The sequence below is a fragment of the Pteronotus mesoamericanus genome, unplaced genomic scaffold, assembly GCF_021234165.1.
Source record: "Pteronotus mesoamericanus isolate MK-2021 breed Mesoamerican mustached bat unplaced genomic scaffold, CSHL_Meso_final contig_220, whole genome shotgun sequence".
Classification (NCBI taxonomy): Eukaryota; Metazoa; Chordata; class Mammalia; order Chiroptera; family Mormoopidae; genus Pteronotus; species Pteronotus mesoamericanus.
The window spans coordinates 2,382,860-2,404,979 of NW_026555091.1; the positions used below are offsets into that span (position 1 = coordinate 2,382,860).

General features: G+C 47.6%; 1 protein-coding gene across 2 annotated transcripts in view; it reads left to right on the forward strand.

The window, feature by feature from the left end:
* The window catches only part of BMPER (BMP binding endothelial regulator), a 215,849-nt gene that overhangs the window by 186,857 nt on the left and 6,872 nt on the right, over positions 1 to 22,120 (forward strand). For both annotated transcript variants that reach the window (XM_054571349.1, XM_054571350.1), the window contains one exon: positions 18,738 to 18,868. In XM_054571349.1, the coding sequence (XP_054427324.1) occupies positions 18,738 to 18,868 (131 nt within the window). The remainder of the gene's footprint in view (positions 1 to 18,737; positions 18,869 to 22,120) is intronic.

The window sequence follows — 22,120 nt, forward strand, 5'->3', positions numbered from 1 at the left end:
GTCTTTGGTAGCTCTGTTCTAGACCAGCACTTCTCAGACTTCAATACCCATTCAACCGCTCCCGATTTGTTAAAACAGAGAGGGAGAGCGCTGCTGTGATAGGTTTGGGGTAGGGCTGAGGCCCGCGTTCCTAACCCACCCGAGGTCAGGCCCCAGGTGAGGCTGAGGCTGCCGGTTTGAGGAGAAGGACCAGCGGCACAGAGCTCAGCGGGGCGTTCAGCCTCTCAGTGAGTTTTCCTGCACACAGACACCAGCCCCGCAGAGCTCAGCAGGCAGAGGAGGAGGCTGCTTTTGTTGGAGAGGAAAGCCTTGCTTGGAAGCGGCCCTGTTGTTTGCCCTTAACTCCTTCTTTCCCCCCTTTGACAATTTTGGCTTTCCTGTGACCTTTAGTTGAAGGACAATTGTGAGTAAAGAGCCTCGGGAGAAATTACAAGTTCTTTATTTGAATGTTTCTAATAACGACCAAGATTGTTCATTTTTCTCTGACTTTATGATATGTACACAGGAATAATTTTCATCGAAGGCCTGAAATAATATTTGTTTCAGCAATTACCTGATTCTTATGCAAATGGGCAAATATAATATTCTTCTTAGAGTTCATAGAAACTCTTCCAATCAGTTCTTATAGTACATTCTTTAATAAAATAATTCTTTAGAGAAGGATAAAATTATAAGCTCAGTGCTGACCAGTATTTCTAAAAGTAAATTTTTTTAATGTATATTTAGGGGGAGCAGTCTTACATTGGACCCCCAATTTTATTTATACAACAGCACTGGTGGAAATCATCAGACTAGAATGGGCTTTCAGCACTTTTAAGGTTGAAACAGCTGTTTAGCATGTAGAAGATTTTAAAAATTTACATCTTAGTTGCTCTATCCAAAAAAAAAAAAAAGTGAGTTTATTGACTCTAAAAATTCCTGTGGAGAATTAGGGGCTGATGCAATCTCTGAACCCTACAAATAGGACCTTCTCGACTCTGTTTGATTGCAAGTAACAGCGAGACTTGCAAGTGCTGCGGACCAGCCTCTGCGTGTCTCCTTCGCAGCTGCACCTGCTGGCCACGCCCAGACCAGCTACGTCAGATCCACGCAGGCTTATCTCTGCTGTTCGCAGCTCCCTGCTGATGCTCAGGTGCCATCAGGGCTGAGAACCGGTGGTCCAGAGGCTTGGTCCTCTCTCCCTTCTAAATGTCACTCTGCACTATAATCCTCTTGGGTTACGGTTCCCATTCCTCTGCATTTGCTCCGCCTGAGCCAAGTTTACAGATCGGTTTTACCTCCGCCCTTCCCTGTAGTTCTCTGTTCTTCTCGTCCATGAGCCAAACACTTAGATTTCCCTCTGGCTATTCTGTGATTTGAAGGTATACCTGCCCCCTAATTTCCAGCTAATTGTGACCCACATTAGGTTCTTGTTTATAGTTAATGAAATACGCATAGATTTCTTGTCTGTTGAAACTATGTTTTTGTTTGTTTACTCATTCCCTTTCCTAGGAGGATGCCGAATTAATATATATTTTCATTTAATTATCCATGGTTCCTGGTGCCTAATTTAATGCTTGTCACATGGAAGATACTTAGCAAATATTTGTTGAATGTACAAGCCATTGATTCTTCTCTCTCCTTCAACTCTCATGCTCAAATATTGCGTCAGTTTCTGAATCATGCTGATGTAAGCTCTTAAACATACCTAAGCCCCACTTTCTTGGTTGCATTAGCAACCGCTGTTGCCCTGGTGATGACCATCAGTACCCCTTCATGGGCTGAGGTCCCGTCCCTCCTCCTCCAGGTGTTTCCCTCTCCCACGCAGACACTCACCCGTCCACTGTGCAGCCACAGGGATTTTTAAAAATTATTTTCTTCCCCTTTCTTATTTTGATTCTTATCGCATTAAGACTTACATGAAGCCGAATTTTTAAATATAAAAATAAAGTCTGCTATTCTACACCTGGAAATCTCTGTTGGTCTCCATAAGCACACGATGTTGTTTGCTTCCTATAGCATCTGCATATGTGAGTCTTATTTTTGTTATAGTGATTGGTTGATAGCATGACTTGTATCTTTTTGTACAGTGTATTTCCTAAGAAGTTATTGCTGGCATTTAGTGAAATTGTTTTTTACAGCTTCTATACAATTGATAAATGTTGTGTGTGTTCTAGTTGTTCCAGAGACTTCCCATTCCCATCTCCCTCCCTCTCCCTGGGCCTCCCTGCTCCCTGAGACACAATATTGAAATTAGGCCAATTTTGTTAACCCTAACTATGGCCTCTGCATATGCAAATGAAAGGAAGAGTCACACATCTCTCACTTTAACTGAAAAGCTAGAAACGATTAAGCTTAGTGAGGAAGACAGGTCAAAAGCCAAGACAGGCCAAATAGACCTTGTGCCAAACAGTCAGGCTGTGAGTGCAAAGGAAAAGTTTTCAAAGGAAATTAAAAGCACTGCTCCAATGACCACACAAATGATGACATTGAAACAGCCTTATGGTTGATGTGGAGAAAATTTTAGTGGTCTGGAGAGAAGGTAAAACAAGCCGCAACGTTCCCTTAAACCACGGCCTAATCCAGAGCAAGGCCCTGACTCTCTTCAATTCTACAAAGGCTGAGAGAGATGAGAAAGCTGCAGAAGAAGTCTGAAGCTGGCAGAGGGCGGTCATGAGGTTTAAGGAAAGAAGCCGTCTCTATGATATCAAAGTGCCAGGTGAAGCAACAAATACTGATGTAGAGGCTGCAGCAAGATACCCAGAAGACCTAGCTGAGATGATTGGTGAAGGCGGCTACATTCACCAACTGATTTTCAGTGTAAATGAAACAGCTTCATACTGGAAGAAGATACCATCTAGGACTTTCGTAGCTGGAGAGGAGAAGTCAATGCCTGGCTTCAGAGCTTCAAAGGACAGGCTGACTCTCTTGTGAGGGGCTAATGCAGCTCATGACTTTAAGTTGAAACCATGCTCATTTATCATCCTGAAAATACTAGCTCCTAAACAATTCTGCTACATCTACTCTGCCTGTGCTCTATAAAAACAAAGCCTGGATGAAAGCACATCTGTTCACAACATGGTTTATTGGCTATTTTAAGTCCACTGTTGAGACCAACTGTTCAGGAAAAAAAAAAAGCTACCTTTCAAAATATTACGGCTCATTGACAGTGCACCTGGTCACCCAAGAGCTCTGATGGAGATGTGCAATGAGATTAGTGTTGCTTTCATGCCTGCTAACACAGCATCCATTCTTCAGCCCAGGGATCAAGGAATAATTTTCATTTTTAACTCTTATGTCTTAAGAAAATACATTTATTAAGGCTGTAGCTTCCATAGAAAGTGATTCCTTTGATGGATCTGGGAAAAGTAAATTGAAAACCTTCTGGATAGGATTTGCCATCTAGATACTATTAAGAACATTTGTGATTCACGGGATGAGGTCAAAATATCAACATCAACAGGAGTTTGGAAGAAGTTGATTCCAAACTCCATGGAGGACTTCGAGGGGTTCAAGGCTTCAGTGGAAAAAGTAAGTGCAGATGTGGTACAAATAATGGGAGAACTAGACCGAACAGCTGCACTATCATGAAAACAATTATACGGGTGAAGAGTAGCTTCTTACGGTTGAGTGAAGAATGTGGTTTCCTGAGATGGGATCTACTACTGGTGGTGAGAAGGAATGTCTGAGGAGGTAATATTGGCCTGAAAGTTGAGAAGGTGTGAGCCACTCCTCCAGTGAGATTGGAAGAATGTTCCAGCGAGCGGTGGCAACGAGTGTGACATGTTTAAGGAGAAGCAGGAAGCCCAGCCTGGTTGGAAGGTCATGAGCTAAAGCTGGTAAATAGAGGTAACACTGTAGAGCAGGAAGGGCTTAGATCACCAGAGGTACATGAACCAGGGTTAGGTTTTAGGAAGTGTAGCTTTAATTTGATGAGATATCTTTAGAAACTTTTTTTTTCTTCCTTTGGAAACTTTTGATGAGAGGAGCGATATGATTTATACTTTTAAAAATAACATTTGGCTGCTGCATAGAGAATAAATAATTTTTGTTCCTTTAAGAATTGTAAGGAACTATAAAAGATGGTTGACAAAAATAGTTGACAGTCTGTCGTGTCTGGAAGAAGGTGTGTAATGCACTCCGTGCTATCACTGGGAAATATAGAGGAGAAAGGAAAGCATGTTCCTGTTGATTCATAGGTCAATCCTTTTTGACCATTCTTTTTTTCTCTCTCTTCCTATCTTCTTTCCCAGTGTGTGACTTTCAACCATTATCTTTGTATGGACTATTCACTTTTCTTCCTATTTAAATTCCTTGTTTCATGTAATACCCCTTACCAACCTCCTAGCATTATCAACTGCCCCAATATTAATCAGTTGTGTTGCTAGATTGTTATACACCTGGAAAGATATAAAGAGTAGCTCATAGCTTTTTGTAAAAACCAAATTGCTCTCTGTGATTGATTGAGCACCACTGTGCAACAGCAGACAGCCCAGAGGTACTTGCAAAATTGTCAGTGAAACAAAGCAACCTTTAAATCGACTTAGCATATCCTCTTCAATGGTAGGCAAAACAATAATAAATCTCAACAGATGGATCTCTCTAAGACATCATGCAAAATAAATTTAGCACAAATGACTTGGTGGCTGTCAGCACTCATTTTCATGAAGTTTGCATGAACATTGGTAAGAGAATGAAAAAATTTGTTTGTGCCTCTTGGCTGACATTGGAACACATCAGTAGGGATGCCCAAGCCTGTTGGGAACCATGGTGTTAACTTTGTCTCGCAAAGAATCCCATTTTGTTTACTGGACAATAAGGAACGTGCTTGGCTCAACTGCTATCTTCACTCTCCAGTGTCTGTTAAATATTTTAACTGGGTGCAGTGGTATGCTGGGATGGGCTCGTAGGGGCTCTATAGAAACAGTTGGTAGAACCTTTTCCAGCTCCATGTTCAGTGATCAGTGATTTCACATTGGTAGCCTGGAAGTAGCTACAGTGGGAGAAGTTACACCACAGGCATTGGCAGATGCTACAAAGCAGGGGTTCTCTCTTCTCCTCAGTCCCCCTAAGGGCCAGTTGCTAAATATTTACAACCACATCAGTGCCCACATAGGCTACTAGAATCTCAGCATGTTTAAGTATAAATCCATCGTCTCTCCTTCCACTCCTTCTTTCCACTATCAACTCCTCCTCCTGTGTTTCTCTTATTTGTTAACAGAGTTTAAACTTCGTCTTAAATCTCCAGAGGCATCTTTGACCCTACTTTACCCTCTTGCCTCAACATGAGATCCTTTTTCCACCTCCACAGCTCATGCCTCTCCTATCTCATGGGCTTTACATCTCAGAATCTCTATCGACACTTCCCTGGATAAGTCCCTGGTTGTGCCTTTTTCCTCTCTTAACCCCGAGTTGGGTTATCTGCAATAGCTCTTTAATCCCCCATTGAATCCTCACCTCAACTCCCTTCGGCCCCTCTAACACACTATTATGAGCTTACTTTCCTTACCCGTTTTGTATTTTATCACTTTCTGCTCAAATCTGTCAGCAGCTTCTCTGATCTCCAAACGAGGGTTATGCTTCACAGCTTGGCATACAGGGTAGTTTGTCACATGAGCACAGCCTACCTTTCCAGATGATTCCTGTGACTTCTGGTTCTGTTCCTAGTGCTCACGGGCCCCCCACCACCGCCACCCATGGCATTTCAAATGTAAGCATTTCTAAAATATGAGTTTTCTAAAAAGATCTTCCTTCCTCTTTGCCTGGGTAAAACTTACTCTTCTTTTAATATGTGACTCAAATGAGGCCTCCTCCTTGAAATCTTTCCTAACTTCTCCTCACTCCCTATCCTCCAGCCCCAAATAATTTCTCTCTCTCCCCCACTCCCCTAAAGTTCCTTTGTAATACTGTACTAGTTTTGTTTTGTTTTGTTTTGTTTTGTTTTAGAGCACTCGTCATTTTCCTCTTTTTATTGCAATTCACTTTAGCACATTGTGTAGTTTGGAGTAGAAACCCCATTTTTTAAATTTTTTTTATTGATTTTAGACACAGGGGAGAGAGGGAGAGAGGGAGGGATGGAGGGAGGGAAGAAGAGAAGGAGAGAGAGAGAAAGAGACATCGACTTGTTGTTCTACTTATTGATGCATTCATTTGTTGATTCTTGTATGTGCCCTGACCTGGGATTGAACCTGCAACCTTGGCATGTTGGGATGATGCTCTAACCAACTGAGCTACCTGGCCAGGGTGGAACTTTCATCCTTTTAATCTTTGCTGCTAACTTGGAGGCAAGCCCAATGTCCCTGCTCAGTAGAGGTTTGTTAAGAGAATAAATACAAGGGAAAGAAGGTTTATTCATCCTTTAGCTGGTAGGTATAAAGGAAACAGAAACACAGGAAATAAAAAATGGCATAATGGGAAGGTTTCTGGAAGTCCCCCCAAAGTTACCTTTTAAGTAGAACATTTCTATTTTTTATAATGTATTTGAAGAGGGTATCACATGGAAGCTGGAATAGAACAGAACAACTCCACCATGTAACAGAAGGCAGAATCTGAACAAATGGATGGAAGCTACAGAACACATTTTCATTTAATACACAAGAAAACTTCTTTAATTGTCTATCACAGGAATGAGATTCCTTAAAAGCTCCTGAGCCCTTATTCTAGACACGATGCTGTCGTATGACCATCTGTCCAGGATGTTATAAAAGGAATTCCTGCAGGGAGTAGATGTTCACCAATGGCTTTTAAGACTCTTGATTTTATGATTCTGTGACTGTTTATGACTCATCCAGCCTCGTGGTAGGATTTTTGGGCACTCAGTGTCCTAAACCAAGATGGCTTGCAATAATGGTTGCTATTAAGACTTTTGTTGTACAGTTGGGAGAATTAAAACATTTAGAAAGAAAGCATTTAGAAAAGCCCACCCCATCCCCTCTACCCCAAGAAAAAGTGCCTTTGAAATTTCATGTTTTTTGATGGGGGCGGGGGGGAAATGTTCCATCACTAATCTCGGATCATAAATTACAGCCTAGAGAACCTGCCGTATTATCTTCCTCTCCATGGGAGCTAAGGGCAAACTTCTCCAGCACCACATTTCTGTCTGATTAAAACTGCAGCTTAATTTTATCTGTTTTTCTGCCATTGGTTCCCAAGGTCATAGACTGAGAGAGAGCGGAGCCCTCCTTCTCCAGAAGTGGCAGTCTTGCCCTTGCCTGGGGCCCTTTCTCACCTGGCAATACTGTTTGCCATCATTCAGTTCTATCCCCTTCTTTGCTAGATATTTGTACTGCGTCCTTGGTCTTTCTCCATCCATCTGCTGATCTCGAAGGTCGGCTTGATTTTTACCCCTTCTCCCACTATGTCTTATATATGTACAGGGACTTTTTGTTTTGTTTGGTTTGGTTTTTTATCAGTTTACTAGCAACTGTAAGTGAAGGGAAGGGCGATCTTTCCCTTTCGTTCTTGACCGCATCCTCAATTATTTTCTCCATGGCATTACTCTAGGGGTTCGGTAATTCACCCACCTCCCCCATCCCTTTAGCTTCAACATCTTGTCTTGGACTTCTTTATTCTTGGTGCAAAACATATTTAAGTCTTCTTGATCCTCTCTCTCTCTCTCCTTCACACACACACACACACACACACACACACACACACCCTTGGCTTCCCTTCAAACTATTGCCCCTTTTCTCTGCTTCCCTTCACTGCCAGCCTTCTGAAAGATGCTGTTCACTCAATGACATGTAGTTTTCACCTTTAGTACACATCAGAATGATTTCTTTTCCCTCTGTTCCTGCAAATCCATCCCTGTGAAGGCCACCACTGAGTTCCTCATTGCCCATCCCAGTGGCCAGGTTTCGGCTCTTATTCCACTTGGCCATTGGAAATACTCAGGTCCATAATGCTCACTCCTTCAAACTCTTGGGCCAGTTAGCCATGTGATTCTCGTTGTTGCCTTAGTCCTCACTCCATCAGGACTTGACTGCATGAACAGCTAAAAGTAAAATCAGGGGGCCGCCCTTGATTTCATTCAGAAAAAATAGGTTTGAGCACCTGCCCTTGAGCAGACATTGCACTGGGCTTGTGAAAGAGGGGGAGCCAAAACTGCCCACCCTGGACTGTAGTGGGGTGCGTGGCGTGAGCGGTCAGTCACACTCGGACACCAACACAGGCCGTGGCAGGAGTCACTCAAAAAGGCCATGAGAATGTTCAGTAGCAACTTATCCAGCCTGGGGATCTCAGGAGCCTTCCCTGAGAAAGCTATTGGTCTGACTATTGGCCGAGGTGTAGGTTTCAGGCAGGAGAAGCAGGTGGAAGAACATTCCAGTGGAGGGAACAGCATGTGCTGTAGAAGGCAACAGGGTGTAGGGGAGGGGCATGGACCTAGCTTTGCCACTTACTAACAGTGTGCTGTTTAAAAAAACAAACAACAAACCAACCAAACAACAACAACAACAACTGCTTGACCTCTTTGGGTCTTAGTTCTGTCCTCTGTTAGACATTTTGCAGTCAAAAGTATAGGCACTCGTATATGCAGTGCACCTAGCACATAGCAGGTCTCGGGAAATGTCCCCTCATCCACGCCCCTTCCACGCTGGAGCTGAGGAGTCCCGGCGTTCAGGCAATAGGCTCCGTGGTAGCTTCCGGGACGCGGGCCTTGCATCTGCCTTCGTGGGGCTCCTAGGGGCACTCGCAGGTTGGCAGAGGCTGACCGGCAGGTAACTGGCCGCGGTGTTTGTCATTCGGGCTTGGCGGAAATCTACCCCGTGAGCCTCTTTTCGGTGACTTGAGGATGGCCTGCGGGCCTTCCCCCGTGGGTGGGGGCGGGGTGGGCCCCTGCGGAAGGGTAATTGTCCTCGTAGGTCTAGTGCACTCAGTTTTCCATGTCATCCAAGCTGCCCAGGGGATGGAGAGCAAAGAGCTCTCCTTGTGCAGCGATCGGGTGGGAAGTCTGGTTTAGTGCGGAGCCAAAAGGCCCGGCAGATGCCTGATGAAAGGCACCCGGCCTCTGAAAGAGTCCATCCGCACCCCACATGCTTCAGGGCGGCCGCCTTGCTTCCTGCACGTAGCCGAGGGTTTGCAGGCCCTGGCGGCGGTCCACTGCCTAATGTGAAAAAGGCCTGGGGCCGGCTCAGCCCCTTTGAAGCTGGCGGGCTGCTGGTGGCTGCTGCGTGGGGCTGGGGTGTGGCCGCCAGATGCTGGTGCCTTCGCTCTCGTGGCTTTTCCTCACGGCCACCGGTGACTCCGCCCCCAGGGGCTGCCTCTCAGCTGGCAGACGCGTCCGGACTCTGCTGGATTTCACAAAGGCACCGCTGGGACAAGGTGTCCCTGAGAAAAGCGCGTGGGGGCTGCCACCCTGGAAGGCAAGGAAAGAGAAGACGAACCCCTTTCTTGCTGAGTTGCAGCGGGCCAAAGCCAGGAGCCCACCACGGCCGCCTTGCTTCGTCTTCTAGCCCCCAGTTCCACGGGCAGATGGATTTCTCTGTCCTCTGCAGGGGTCGGCGGTTGTGGAAGTGGGGGACAGTCTGTGTGCCCGTGTCCTTTTCACTAGAACCCTATGCGAGCGTGCGCAAGGAAGTCAGGCATAGAACAGGGAAAGAACGGACTGAAAGGGCAGCTGGGGCGTTCCCGGGTGTGACAGCTCCACGGCGCCCTTGGCCTCAGCTGGCCGCCTCTTCCCGCTCCCATAGCGCTCGCTGCATACGTGCGCGGGCGCACTCTCCTCCCGCCGTGTGCACAGGTGGGCAGGGCCCCTCGTTGGTGCGCGCGCATGCAGGGGCCCCCACCGAGCCTCCCAACCAGCGCTGCGGGTCGCCCGCTGCCTTGACTGGTCTTGCCCGCCCTTCTTACACACCGGCCCGAGGTGAAAATGGGGTCCTCTTTCCTCCTGTCCTCCCCACAGAGCCTTGCACGCAGCAGTTAGTGGTTGCCAAGTGGAAGGGAACAGTTTCCAAGGTTGTGTGTCTCCTCCATCCATGTCGGGCAAGGAGACATAATGAGACCGCACACCACAGAGAAGAGGTGTTGAGGTGTTCTGGGTAAGGAGCCCCCTCTCATTCCTGGAAGGTCTTTGGAAGTGCGACTAGCACCTAGTTTAGGGATCTTGTCATTGTACAAAGGAGGAGGCAGGAATCTGGCCGAATGCTGGCAACTGGCTGGCACCTTCACCCCTGGTGGTGTTACCGCCTCTGCCGTGGAAGAAAATGTTTCTCCCCTGCTTGAGAGTCTTTGTAAAAACATAAGTGTGAGAAACCGGATGCAGTGCATGGGTGAAATGAGATCCTACAGAGAGTGGGAAGGCGTAGGCTTCTTCCCACGGATGCTGCACCGGCCTGCCGTGCGCAGCTGGGCCTCGATGGCGCCTCGCCGCGGCTGCACCTGGGTAGGCTCTTAGGGTATGCAGTGACCCAGCGCGCCCACCAGCCTTAGAGGTGTTTTACAGTGGGCGTGGCAGTGATGTATTGGACGTGTTTAAGAGAAAAGTGATGGATTTTCTGACAAGCCACCATAACATAACATAACATAAATGTCCTCTTTTATCAGCCAGCCTCCCCACAAAGAGCGGAGAGTAGGAAGCAAATGCTGGAAAAAGAATACAGGCTACTTGAAGCTCTAACTCTGGGCCACTAGAGGGGGGTAGTGACCAGGCTTCCCCTCTCCCTGGCTGGCTTGTGCAACATCTTTGCCCAAACTGAAAAATGAGTTATCCCTGGAAGAGCCACATTCTCTGCAAATGTCTGTGCATCGTCGCCAGATCCCCCTCCCCCGACACTGTGGAGCCAGTATCTCCTACTCCAGCAAAGAGAGCTCATCTCTCCCAAGAGAAGTATTTGTAACTGTTGGTGGTTAGAGCCTCTGGCTCTGGTCCTTTAAAAGTCGTTTCGCCCCTGGGCACTGGGAAAATAGAATGGTGCACACACCTCCCCACTCCTCGCCCTAAGGCACAAGATTACTGTGGGCATGGAGGTCATTTTCTCCACACAGGGTCTGACGGATGGCCTCATCAAGGGAGAAAACACACAGGTTCAGAAAATGCATGGTGGTTGTTTGGTCTCAGCTCAAAGCAGGGCTTTGCTCGCAGCAAGTTCGAAAGACCACTTTTAAAACTGGCATCTGTGGAAAGCCATCAACATTGCTGCTCTTGTGGGGAGGTCTCTGTGTCCTCAGAAGCCTCCCTTATTCCACAAAACCAATCTCTAGCTTCAGAAGGGTGTCTGAGGCTCATGACCATTTCTGGAACTTGCACGCCGTGCTGGCTTTTGCTGTGAGGATAATGGCATGTACCTCCAGGAGACTGTCATAAGGACTAAAGCAATCGATATTTTTTGGTATCTAAAAGAGTGGGCCTAAATTAGGTAAAAGTGTAGAGTGCCTAGGTTTTGCATCAGACTAGGTACTGGTAGGCAGCCTATACCCAACAGGGACACAGTGTGGGCCTTGAAGAAGGGGCTCGTCGTGAATAATTATCGAAAGGCTTGGTGGGTTTTCCCCATGTTGCTTGGGCAGCTGGGTTTGTATTCTTGTCAAGGCAGGAACATCAGTGACAGAGCGAAGGACACAAAGGCAGGAGGGTGCAAAGGTGCGAGGCTGAGCAGGGGGCTCAGGGAGATAACTGGAGGGTCCGCAGCATGGACACAGGCACAGGGGTTGATTCTGTGTGACCTCAGGTGTCACCCCAAGAGTTAGGGTTGGAAATGGTGAGGACTTCACAGCCTAGAAGAAAGGTCTTAACAGTAGATCTTGCGTGCTACTCTGCAGGGAAAATGAGGTCATCAAGAATAGGCTGTGTGACTGTCAGGGACATTGTTTTGTTTTTTAATATTGGAGGATGGACACATGACCATTAAATCTAAGAGCTGGTGATTTGGAACCTGCTTTTATTTGAGTTCCCTGCTTTGCCTGGAATTTCCTTTTTCTTATTCTCTAAGCAAAATTCCACAGGTCCGCCTGTTGGCGGCAAAAATGGCACCAGGTGTTAGACCACTGTGGTCTGACTGGACTTTGGTTCGGCAGCTGTAGTACTTGAGTTCTGGCTAAGAAAGAATTCAGAGGCAAGACTCAAACTAGAAGAGAGAGTTTATTTATAAAGTCACAGAGGTAGGAGAAGTGGGCAGTAGAAGAAATGGGCTCAGGAAACAAGTTATGGAGGCAAAAGAAGGGCCCTTGGAGCTTAGAAGAGAGAAAGGTAAAGGTAACATGCCTTGGGGGGAGGGGGAGATGGGGAGGGGTAAGGTACACACGTGTTCCTGGGAGGGAGAGACCCACTGAGTCCTCCATCTTGAAGTCTCAGGAGAGGATCCCAATGGAACACTCGTCAGCTTCCCGGGTGTGTCCTTTTAGGACCATGGTCTCTACTGATTGGTGGGCACCAGGGCCATTAGTCACGGCAGCCGTCCTGATGTTGCCATGGTGTTGCTCTGTCTGGCTTCGCTGCTTTTCTGGGCCTGGAGCTGAAACACAGCTGAGGCCTCGATGTATTTGGTGCAGGACAGAACCTCATTGTCCCAGTGGCTTAATGTTTAAAGGCTATCCTCTGCCCTCCCTGTTCGTTCCTCCTGTAAGTGGGGTCTAACACACATGACTAGCTACATGCCAGGGGAGGAAAGGTCGGGGCGGGGGCACAACCTCATAAGCAGCAATATGAAAGGTCAGGGGTTCCAAACCAAATGGCCAGTGATATGGCAGGGGAGGAAAGGTCACCTTGGGGGTTAGATCCTTGTTTTCTTAGTTTTGCCTGTTGCTAGGCACCCAGGACTTTCTGCCTTAGCAACCTTCTGTACCTGGCGCATCGCCCTTGCTCTGCTCATGTCTGTCTAAGCACCCCCCGCCACACACACACACACACACTTGGGGATCCACCTCTCATGTCTCTCCCACTCTGAGCCCCCCTGGACACCCCTGCCCGCTTGCATGGAATTAGTCCGCAGCAGGTATTGCACTAGCTTCCCGTCCACAGTAGCCCTTTGGTCTCTTGGACTCTGGATTTTAGTGTCTGCACAACCTCCCTTCCAAGGGGGGTCCTGCTCTGTGCCTGTCTGAGCCTCCCTCAGTGCCTGGGACCCACAGGGCCCAGTGAATTCACTCTTGGCCCCTGGGAGTGGGCCAAAGGCCTGCGGTGCGTGTGTCTCTGCGGGGCACTGGGTGAGGCTGGACTGCAGGGAGCTCCGTGTCCAGAACCAGAGAAACAGCTGGACCCGCACACCCTCCCGCTCCTTCTCTGCGGACTGACTGTGTGAAACGGACAAGCTCCTGCAGAGACTCCTGGCCTCGCTGGGCCGTCCTGGCAACCCCAGGCAGCCACAGAACCAACATTGAAGCCAACCATTTGATACTGAATATGCTCACCAACACTTAAGCCACAGAAGTGCCAAGCTGGCTGGCCCAGTGAGGTTCTGGAGTGAGCAGCAGGGGCTCCCTCCTGGCTGGCACGGTGGGCTTGCCGCCCCCCTTCATAAACAACTCAACAAAGCAGCCTTGCGCTGCCACCATGGAGCCTTTTGGCCCTGTGTTTAATGCCAGAGCACTGTCCTTTGTAAAGGTGCAGGGGTGCCCACAGAGTATTGAGAAGAGCAGAGGTAGGCACTACTGAGCTGTGGATGAAATCACTTTCTCGGGTGCAGTGTGACATGGATGTGTCTTCTTCCTGAACTTATTGCCTCTCGTGACTTCCACACAGCTCAGGTCAGGGAGGTCAGGGCAGAATCTGAAGGGGTCAAATGTAAGTAAACGTTTTCACAGTCTCCTGGTAGGTGAACACACTGCGTCCACCCAGGCAGGACTCTGTCTCTCACACCCACTCCCTTCCCTCTTCCCCACTGACGCCCAGCCTCTAACAAGCCTGAGATGCCTTCACATGCATCTGTGAACTCCCCAGGTACACCGGCAAGGAAAGCCATGTGTCCCCAGCTTGCTTGCTAGTCACCTTCCAGCCCCAGTTCTGCTGTTGCTCTCAGGAAGGCGGACCTCTAGAAGGAACAATGGAGTCCAGCCAAAGACTCTTCCTGGTGGCAGCTGACTCTGGCTCCCGGGTGGGACTGGCTGCTGTCACTCCTGGCGTGCCCGTCTGTCCTCCCAGAAGCGGGGTGGAGAGTTCCCAGCGGTGGAAACCGTGTCTGGGTAGCAAGGGCGTGAGCGCTTGCCTCTCCGACAGCGGGGCCCTTGTGCCAGAAAAAGCAGAGGGGAAACCACTTGGTATGCCGTTGCTAGGAAGCTGAGAGATGTTTGATGTTTTGATTGTAGGCACATTGGAGGCTTGCCTTTGCCTTTTTTAATAACAGGAAGCCCTGTAGGTTATTCTTACAATATTGAGTGTGCTTTTCTGAAAATGTGTCATTAGAGCAGAATGCTCTCATCAAATCCTTTTTTTCCACCATTCATTAAATTTAAATATATATATATATATATATATATATCTCCCCTTGGATACAGGAGAGCAGCGCAAGAGGTTCAGAAGGAAAATGGCCGTGGAAGAGTTCTGGTAGAAACAGCCTCGTCCAGAGGTTGCTGGACCGCAGCCCCCGGGCTATGCTGGGCAGCCACGGGGGAGTCCGGGCAAGGACGGGGTTCACTCTCCTTCGGGTTCACCAGTGTCCTACTTCCCGACCCTGGAAGCTGAGCAGAGATCATTAGGCCATTCTCAACTAGAAGAACATCCTCTTCTGAGGATTCCCCAAATATTTAGTGAGCTGTGCTTGGCTGGACAGGCAAGATAGAGTCCTCCCCACAGACACGGAAAGAGGTCACTAGACCTCAAAGGATCTGCGAGAATAAAGGTGTGGACAGGGTAGGACCCAATCAAAGGGGCTAACTTCTCTTGGGCCAGGCAAGGAGCACCATGGAGGAATTCAAACTGAGTCTGAAAAGATAGGCAATAGATCTTTCTGGGGGAAAGACCAGGAAGCACATTCAAGGCAGGAAAATACCAAATTATTAAGTGTGATAAACACAAATCGAACATTTGAATAATAGTAGTTTTGCCTCTCCCTGGAATGTGAAGTGCAGTCAAGGATGTTTTTTATTTTTCTTTTGATCAATTTCTCTGTAACCTGCAGAAGCACATGTAATTATTCCATTATCCCTCCCATCTGTCCGATGCCAAGCTCCCAGCCTCGGTGGGCCCAGAGGTGAAGGACAGCTCACCGAGTCACACATAGGCCGCATCAGGTAGCCTCCGACACACAGACCAAGGGTCGGAGCTGAAGAAATGTGTACTAAGACCTGCGAGCGCACACTCAAATGTTCTCCCTTCCTTTATTCCTTACTTTCTCACTCCAGTTCCTAAATTCTGATTTAAATATTAATATGAGCTGTGTTGCTCGTGGCGTTATTTTAACATTACATTGTGATTTATGTTTTTAGAAAAGCAATGTGTGTTCCTTGTAGAAAATACAGATCAGAAAAAAATGAAAGAGCCACAGTCCCCTACTCATTGTTGCCTGTTATGGGCATTTGCATGTATACATGTTGATTTATTTTGTTTTCTGTGGCTGACCACACGATATTGAAACACAGTTTGGCTTTTCTCCAATAAATCCTTCCTTAGTGTTTCCTCATATTTTAAAATGTTTCCAAAATATCATTGGAATGTCCACAGAATATTTCAGTAGAGGTCAACTAAATTTATTTAACTAGACACCCATGGCAGGCTTTTTTTTTTTTTTCCATTTTTAAATAGTATTGTGACAAAAACCCCCATATGTAACGCCTTTGTGCACATGCATTCCTGTTTCTTTAGGGTGGAGTTTTCCAATCAGAGCATAAGAACCTTTCTAAGGGCCATATCGTCAAATTGTTCTCAGAAAGGTCTTCTAATGTAGGTCTTATGAGGACGGGTGTTGCGATGACAAAGACCGAAGTTAAAGTCCTGGTTTTGCAGCCTGGTTCTGTCATCAGCCACGTGCCCCTGGGCAAGGTGGTAACACCTCCAAGCTTCAGTGCCCTTGCCTGCCATGCGGGCCGGTGCTGGGACCTGCCTCACGGCCCTGGCTGTGGGAACAAACGAGATACCCATTAAAGGCTGACTGTAGCAAAACGCTTGACGTAGAGCTAACAGTCTTACCCTCTGCCCACGGAGTTTGGACCGTCCATTTCTATGTTGTTTCCCAAATCCTGGGCAAAATTCTGTGTAAAAGTCATCAGCCTGACAACTGAAAAAAGACATCTTGTAGTTTTAACTTCCATGACAAAATACATCTCCCAAGCCTTCAAAAATACGAGAAATGTTTCAAGGGAAGGGCTGTCTCTGGCAAATGTTTTTGCCTCAAATGTTGTTCCTCGTAGTTCCAAGTAATCAAATAAGCTCCAATCTGCTTAGTTCTCAGGGGCAGGTCTATTATGTGTCTGAGGGCACGCGCAGGTGGTCTGGGTGAAGCGGGCGGGAGGTATGCCCGGAATGATTATTAAATGTGAGCCTAACACATTTTCTCTCCACAGTTTCAAGGAGTTTGATTTAGCTGTCCATAATTTATTTTAAATTGTATAAATAGCTTCAATAAGACAACCAGTCAAAACAAAGAGAAAAGAAGGAAAACACTCACCAATAATCTTTTTACCCAGGCAAATTTAATTTTCTTTGTTCACTGTCCACACGATTTTAAGAATTATGTGACGTGTGTTTTCACATCAGAGGACGCATTTCCTCATGGACAGACCAGCTCTTTTCCGTACAAGTGCTGTCATTTTTCCAGGTCCCCTAGGTACCATTTCATTCATGTCACCTCAACAGCCTGGGGACAGGGAAAGAGATCCCCACACCCCATGGCGGGGGGATGACGTAGAAATGAGGTTAGAGCACAGGTCCTGGGGCAGGGGCTCCGTGGCCATGAGGTCAGAGCTTGCGAGTGGCGGGCGTGGGTTAGTCTGAAGTGGAAATTGAATCAACAGAGGAAATGATGGCAAAAGGAGGCTTCAGACTCAGACACTGAGAGGCCGTTGCAAGGATCAGCTTTATGTGGCTTCTCCTGGAAGCTGGAGGCTGCACACGAATTTAGACACAGCACTGCGTGTCTCATACCAGAAGGGGTTTGCCAGTGAATGTGATTTCACAGGAGTTCTGTAAAGCAAGTGGGAGAAGCTATTCAGAAACTCAGCGTGATGATTACTGGGAGGAGAGAGATCAATGTGTCTGTCCCGATTATTGTGACTTAAGTGTCTGTCATCAAATAATCTCTCACATGCGGAAGTGGAAGAGGCTCTTCAGGTTTCAGATCGGTTGCTCGTTTGCCCCTCTCAGTTCATATTTCCCCAGGTTCTGCCTTGACTATTGAACTGTAATAGCTTTGCGGGTACTTAGTGAGCCTACTGCTCCTTCCATATGGCTTCTGCCGTTCATTCTTGTGCAGAGCAGGTGAGGCACCAGCGTCCACACAGAGCTGGCTGGTCGCTCTCTGGTCGGGTGTGCAAATGTGTCCCCCCAAGCGAAAACGGTGGCATCTTAACATTGGAGGACCGTGTCCTGATCCCGTTCAAGATCATCTGTGTCACTTGTCATCTTGAATTAGGTCCTGTATAAGGAAGAGGCTTTGCTGAGAAAGAGTATGACAAAATAAGCATGGTTTAATTTTATTAACCTTGGTGGCCTCTTGCATGAATGTTAAGGCAAAATTGTTAGGAGCAAACTCACTGAGAGGTGAAGGTGAGGATGGTGGTACGGGTTGATAAAAAAAGCACTAGCCTCTGAGTAAGGAGATGTAATTTAATTCACTCCTTTGCCACCTGTTAACGTGACTTTGGGCCCATCTCTTGTTTTGTAAAACGACCTCTTTGTTTATCAAACAGAGGCTGTCAGATGTTCTCTTGACCTCACAGGGAGAGACCACGCTTTGTGAGCTATACTATTACACACCCGTGTAATGTCATAACGGTGTCACTGAGGGTAACGTGTTTCAAAATGTGTTCGTTTACAGGGAAACATCATTCTGTTCTCTTTATGTCCTGGCGCCTCATTTCCACGTTTAAAGTTAAGCGAAGGGGACCTTGGTTCAGACCTCTTCACCTTTCAGCCTAATTAGGGGGCTGAAAGTGTTGCTTCATTTGGAACTTGTGATACCACATTCTTGAAAACGGTGTTTGGTGTTCCCCAAAAGACGAAGATTCCAGATGTTGCCCTGGGAGTTTGTACTTTCATCCCGTTGGTCACTATTTCAGTTATATTATCTCAGAACCTACTCTTCCCATGTCAAAGCTATTCGCAAAAGGACAGCACCTGCAATGGCGGCTGTATCGAAGAGCTGCATTTCCAGCATGATCACAGCTAGGCACACGTGCTGTTTATATCTAAGTCATTGAAATTAAATCACAGTAAAGATTAAGTTTCATAGCTGGGGGTAGACAGCGTGAGTATATACTTGATTACTTTTTATTGAATAAAAAAAAATATGATGTAAAACAAAACCAAAAAAGATGAAATCAAGTACAAAATTTGGATTTTCACTTACATTAGATATATTTCACGTGCTCAGTAATCACATACAGACAGTGGCTACTGCTTTGGGTAGCGGGGATTCTGGAATGAGTCTATCGCTGCAGAAAATTCCATTGGGCAGTTTTGCTCTTGAAGAAAAGGAATCTCTGGTCATGTTCAGAGGTAGCAGCCTAGGTCCCATGCAGAATTTGCATCCCCTTTTTAGGACTCCGATCTAAAAGAGCGACCGTCAGTGGCCCGCTGAGCTTCCCCATTCCCCGACTCAGCCCTTGCTGCGAGTCACGTTTAGGGCGTTTGACATTTTTAAATGTTTCTTTCTTTCTGTTGCTTCCCATAGGTCTTGCGTGACAGACATGTGTGAGTGCCCAGTCCATAAAAACTGCTACTGCGAGTCGTTCCTGGCGTATACCCGTGCCTGCCAGCGCGAGGGCGTCGGCGTCCACTGGGGGCCGCAGCAGAGCTGTGCGGGTAAGAGGGTCCGGGGCGGGTCCGTCCAGGTACCCAGGACAGCCGTGCCGCCGAGCTGGCGTGAATAGTCACTTCCCACCTAGGCCGCAGGGAAATCCCATCAGTGGCCCAGGCATGGCAACTGAAATTTTTTTTTTTTTTTTTTTGGTTGATTGATTCTAGAGAGAAAGAGGAAAGGAGAGAGAGAGGAGTGGGGAGGGGGACAGAGAGAAACATTGATTTGTTGTTCTGCTTATGATGCATTCATGGGTTGGTTCTTGTATGTGCGTGACTGGGGATCAAACCCACGACCTTGGCGTATGGGCACGACACTCTAACCAACTGAGCTACCCAACCAGGGCCTCCAAGGACTGCAGCTTGATCAAGCACAGGGTCCTCCCACCTGGGGCAGAAGAGGCAGCACTCGAGGGAAAAGCTCTGTGACCAGCACATTTGAACAATGTAAGGATTTCCACTGTTACACATTCCTCCCAGCCTGACACTACCACCTGGATGTACTTAGCACATGGACAGTCACAGCTGTGGGTTAGGCTATGAGTAGCGCAAAGCAGATTCAGGGCAATTACAGTCATTTAAGGTCTTTAGGATGTGTGATTTTATGTTTTTTTGAGAGACAGAGAGATTGTGATACAAAGCCTAGCAGAATGTTCTGTAATTGTTGCTAGAGCTCTTTGATCTCTGGCAAGTTAATTAGCTTCGTTGCTCTCTATGAAATGGATGTCTCTATTCATCCAAGAAATCCTACAGAGTGGCTAAGTACCAGGCATCATGCTAAGCACTGGGGGGACTTTGGTGACTTTGATGACTATGACCCCTGTCATTGAGGTGCTGGCTGTCCCATGGGAGAACCAGACACAAATAGTAACTCCACAATAAGTACTTGCTGTGCATGGTCAGTGTGGTGAAGGAACGGAGCAGAGCAAAGCAACGGAAAACAGATGGAGAGGGAGTCGGTAGTGCTTAGACGGTGAAGAGGGAAGGCTCTTCTCTGTGAAGGTGGCATTTCAGCCACGCTCTGAAGGATGAAAGGGAGTCGGGGGGACATTCTAGGCAGAAAAAAACTAAAACTATGTATTAAAAAAAAACAGGAATAAGACAGCACGCTCTCCAGCGGGAAGGGACGCAGCGTGGGTTGAGCACGGCGGGCCAACACGGAGCCGCGCGGGGTGGAAGCCGGAGCTGGGTCATGCAGGGCTTCGCAGGCCTTGGGAAGGAGTGTAGCTCTTACTCCAGGAGCAGGAAGCCACTGGTGGGCTTTAAGCACACCTCTTCCCGCTTTTCCAAGGTGCCCCGTGTGCAGGTGGCTATGCAGAGAATAGAACGGATGGGGTACGAGGAAAGCCGATGGGCCGGAGCTGCGGTGAAAACCACCACCGGTGGCTCGGATTAAGGGAGAGGCAATGGGTGGAGGCAGCAGATGTCTAGATATACTTTGGAATTTTACAGTAATGTCTATGCAGAGTTATCAGCATTAGTGACATGTTTGTGAGATTTCTGGAAGAGTGTCCAACTCACAGAAGATGCTCAGTCAATAGGGGCTGCTGCTGCTATTGTGACCTGGAGAGGAGATGACAGCATATGGGTGACTTCCTTCAAGGGCGGGCAGACGTTTTTCTGCAAAGGGCCAGATCGGCCTGGAATGAAGAGGCTGGCGTTTGTAACACGATATTGATGCTAATAGCTTCAGCCCGGCAATTAGAACAGAAGGCTGTTCACCGCAGGGCTGACTGCTCTCTCTCTCTGGGTCGGGCCGGGATGATCATCTGATTAGGGAAAGAGTCAAAAAGATTGCCTGGGAGCTTTTTCAGGGTCTGAATGCCTTGTTCACGCAGACCGCTGGGTCTCAGTTTGGCTGGACCGTGGAGTCGCTTTGGGAGCTTAAAACGGCAACAACAACAACAAAAACCCAGAAACTTATTCCTGGCCCAGATATCCTCCTTTATTAGCCTTGTGTGACTTTTAAAACCTTTCAGGTGGTTCTGGCCTGCAGCCAGGATTGAAACCACTGAGTTCATTTGAAAGCTTACTCCGGCGGTTTGGGGGGGACGTGGGCTGACGGGTCTTTGGAGGTTAGCGAAGCTTCCTCAAGCCCTGCCTTGAGGCGGTCACGAGTCTGTGTCCCTGAAAAGCAACAGAGCCCTTTTCTCTCCTCTGACTCCCCTTTTGAATTTGCTCTCCCTGTGAACCCCAGTCCAGTCTTTATGTCTGAGTTCACTTTCCACAGCAAGAGCGGCTCCCTGTCAAGGCTGCTCGCCTGTCAGGGGACAACTCATTGCTGACAACAGCTCGTGAGAGGATGGGGCGGAGGCTCCCGAAGGTGAGACCAAAAGGTCGCCTGTCCCCTAAAGCATCAGCGTGGGTTCACCTAGTCCGGGCAACGTTTTTGAGGGCCTGGGTCCTTTCAGCACATCTTGAATCCTCCTATTAAATATTCCCTCCCCCTTCCAAATCCTCATCCCTGAGATGTCGGGCTCAGCAGAACTGCGTTAATTTTGTTAGCTGTGGTGAGGATCATATTAGATACAGAATCTCTGAACTCTGCCGGGCCCAGGGCTATATTTAGCACCCTTTCAGCAGACGCATTGCATTTGAAGAATACGCATTGCGTGTCAGCCTCCTGATTTCAGGGGCTGAATCTCAGAAGCTAAAATTACTTTTCTATTGGAAAGAGAACCTGGCTCCTGAAACGTTCCAGTAACCACTTAGAGTTCTAGGACCATCTAAGTGAAGCGGAGCTCAATCCCTGTGTGGTTTGCAGAGGCCCTTTCTCACACACACACACACACACAGTATGGACTTCCACAGACCGACCGCTGGGACGTAAGAAATTTACAAAGACATGCGGCATCGCAGTAGATTCATTTCCAATTCATCTGGAATTCCGAAGACTCTAAGGATACTCTTTCCTTCCTGGTTTTTAGCTCCCAGAGAAGAGAAATTTTCCAGAGTAAAAAAAGCTGGGAAGTTGAACAAATAAGAAACCGGGCACACTTGAAACTCTGAATGAGAGACTTTCCCAGGGGGCCTGGATCTCAGAGGTATCATGACATCAACACAAAGTACGTGCCCACGCGCTGTGGGAGGCAGGGCTCGGGGCCCTCCCGCGTAGCCTGTGGATTGCCGAGCACCACGCAATATGCAGGGTCTATGCAAGTCCAGTAATGACGACTTATATTAATAGTTACCATTTTCTACGCACCTCCTTGCCCAGAGGATACATTAGTACTTTTATTACATTTTATCAGTCTAAAT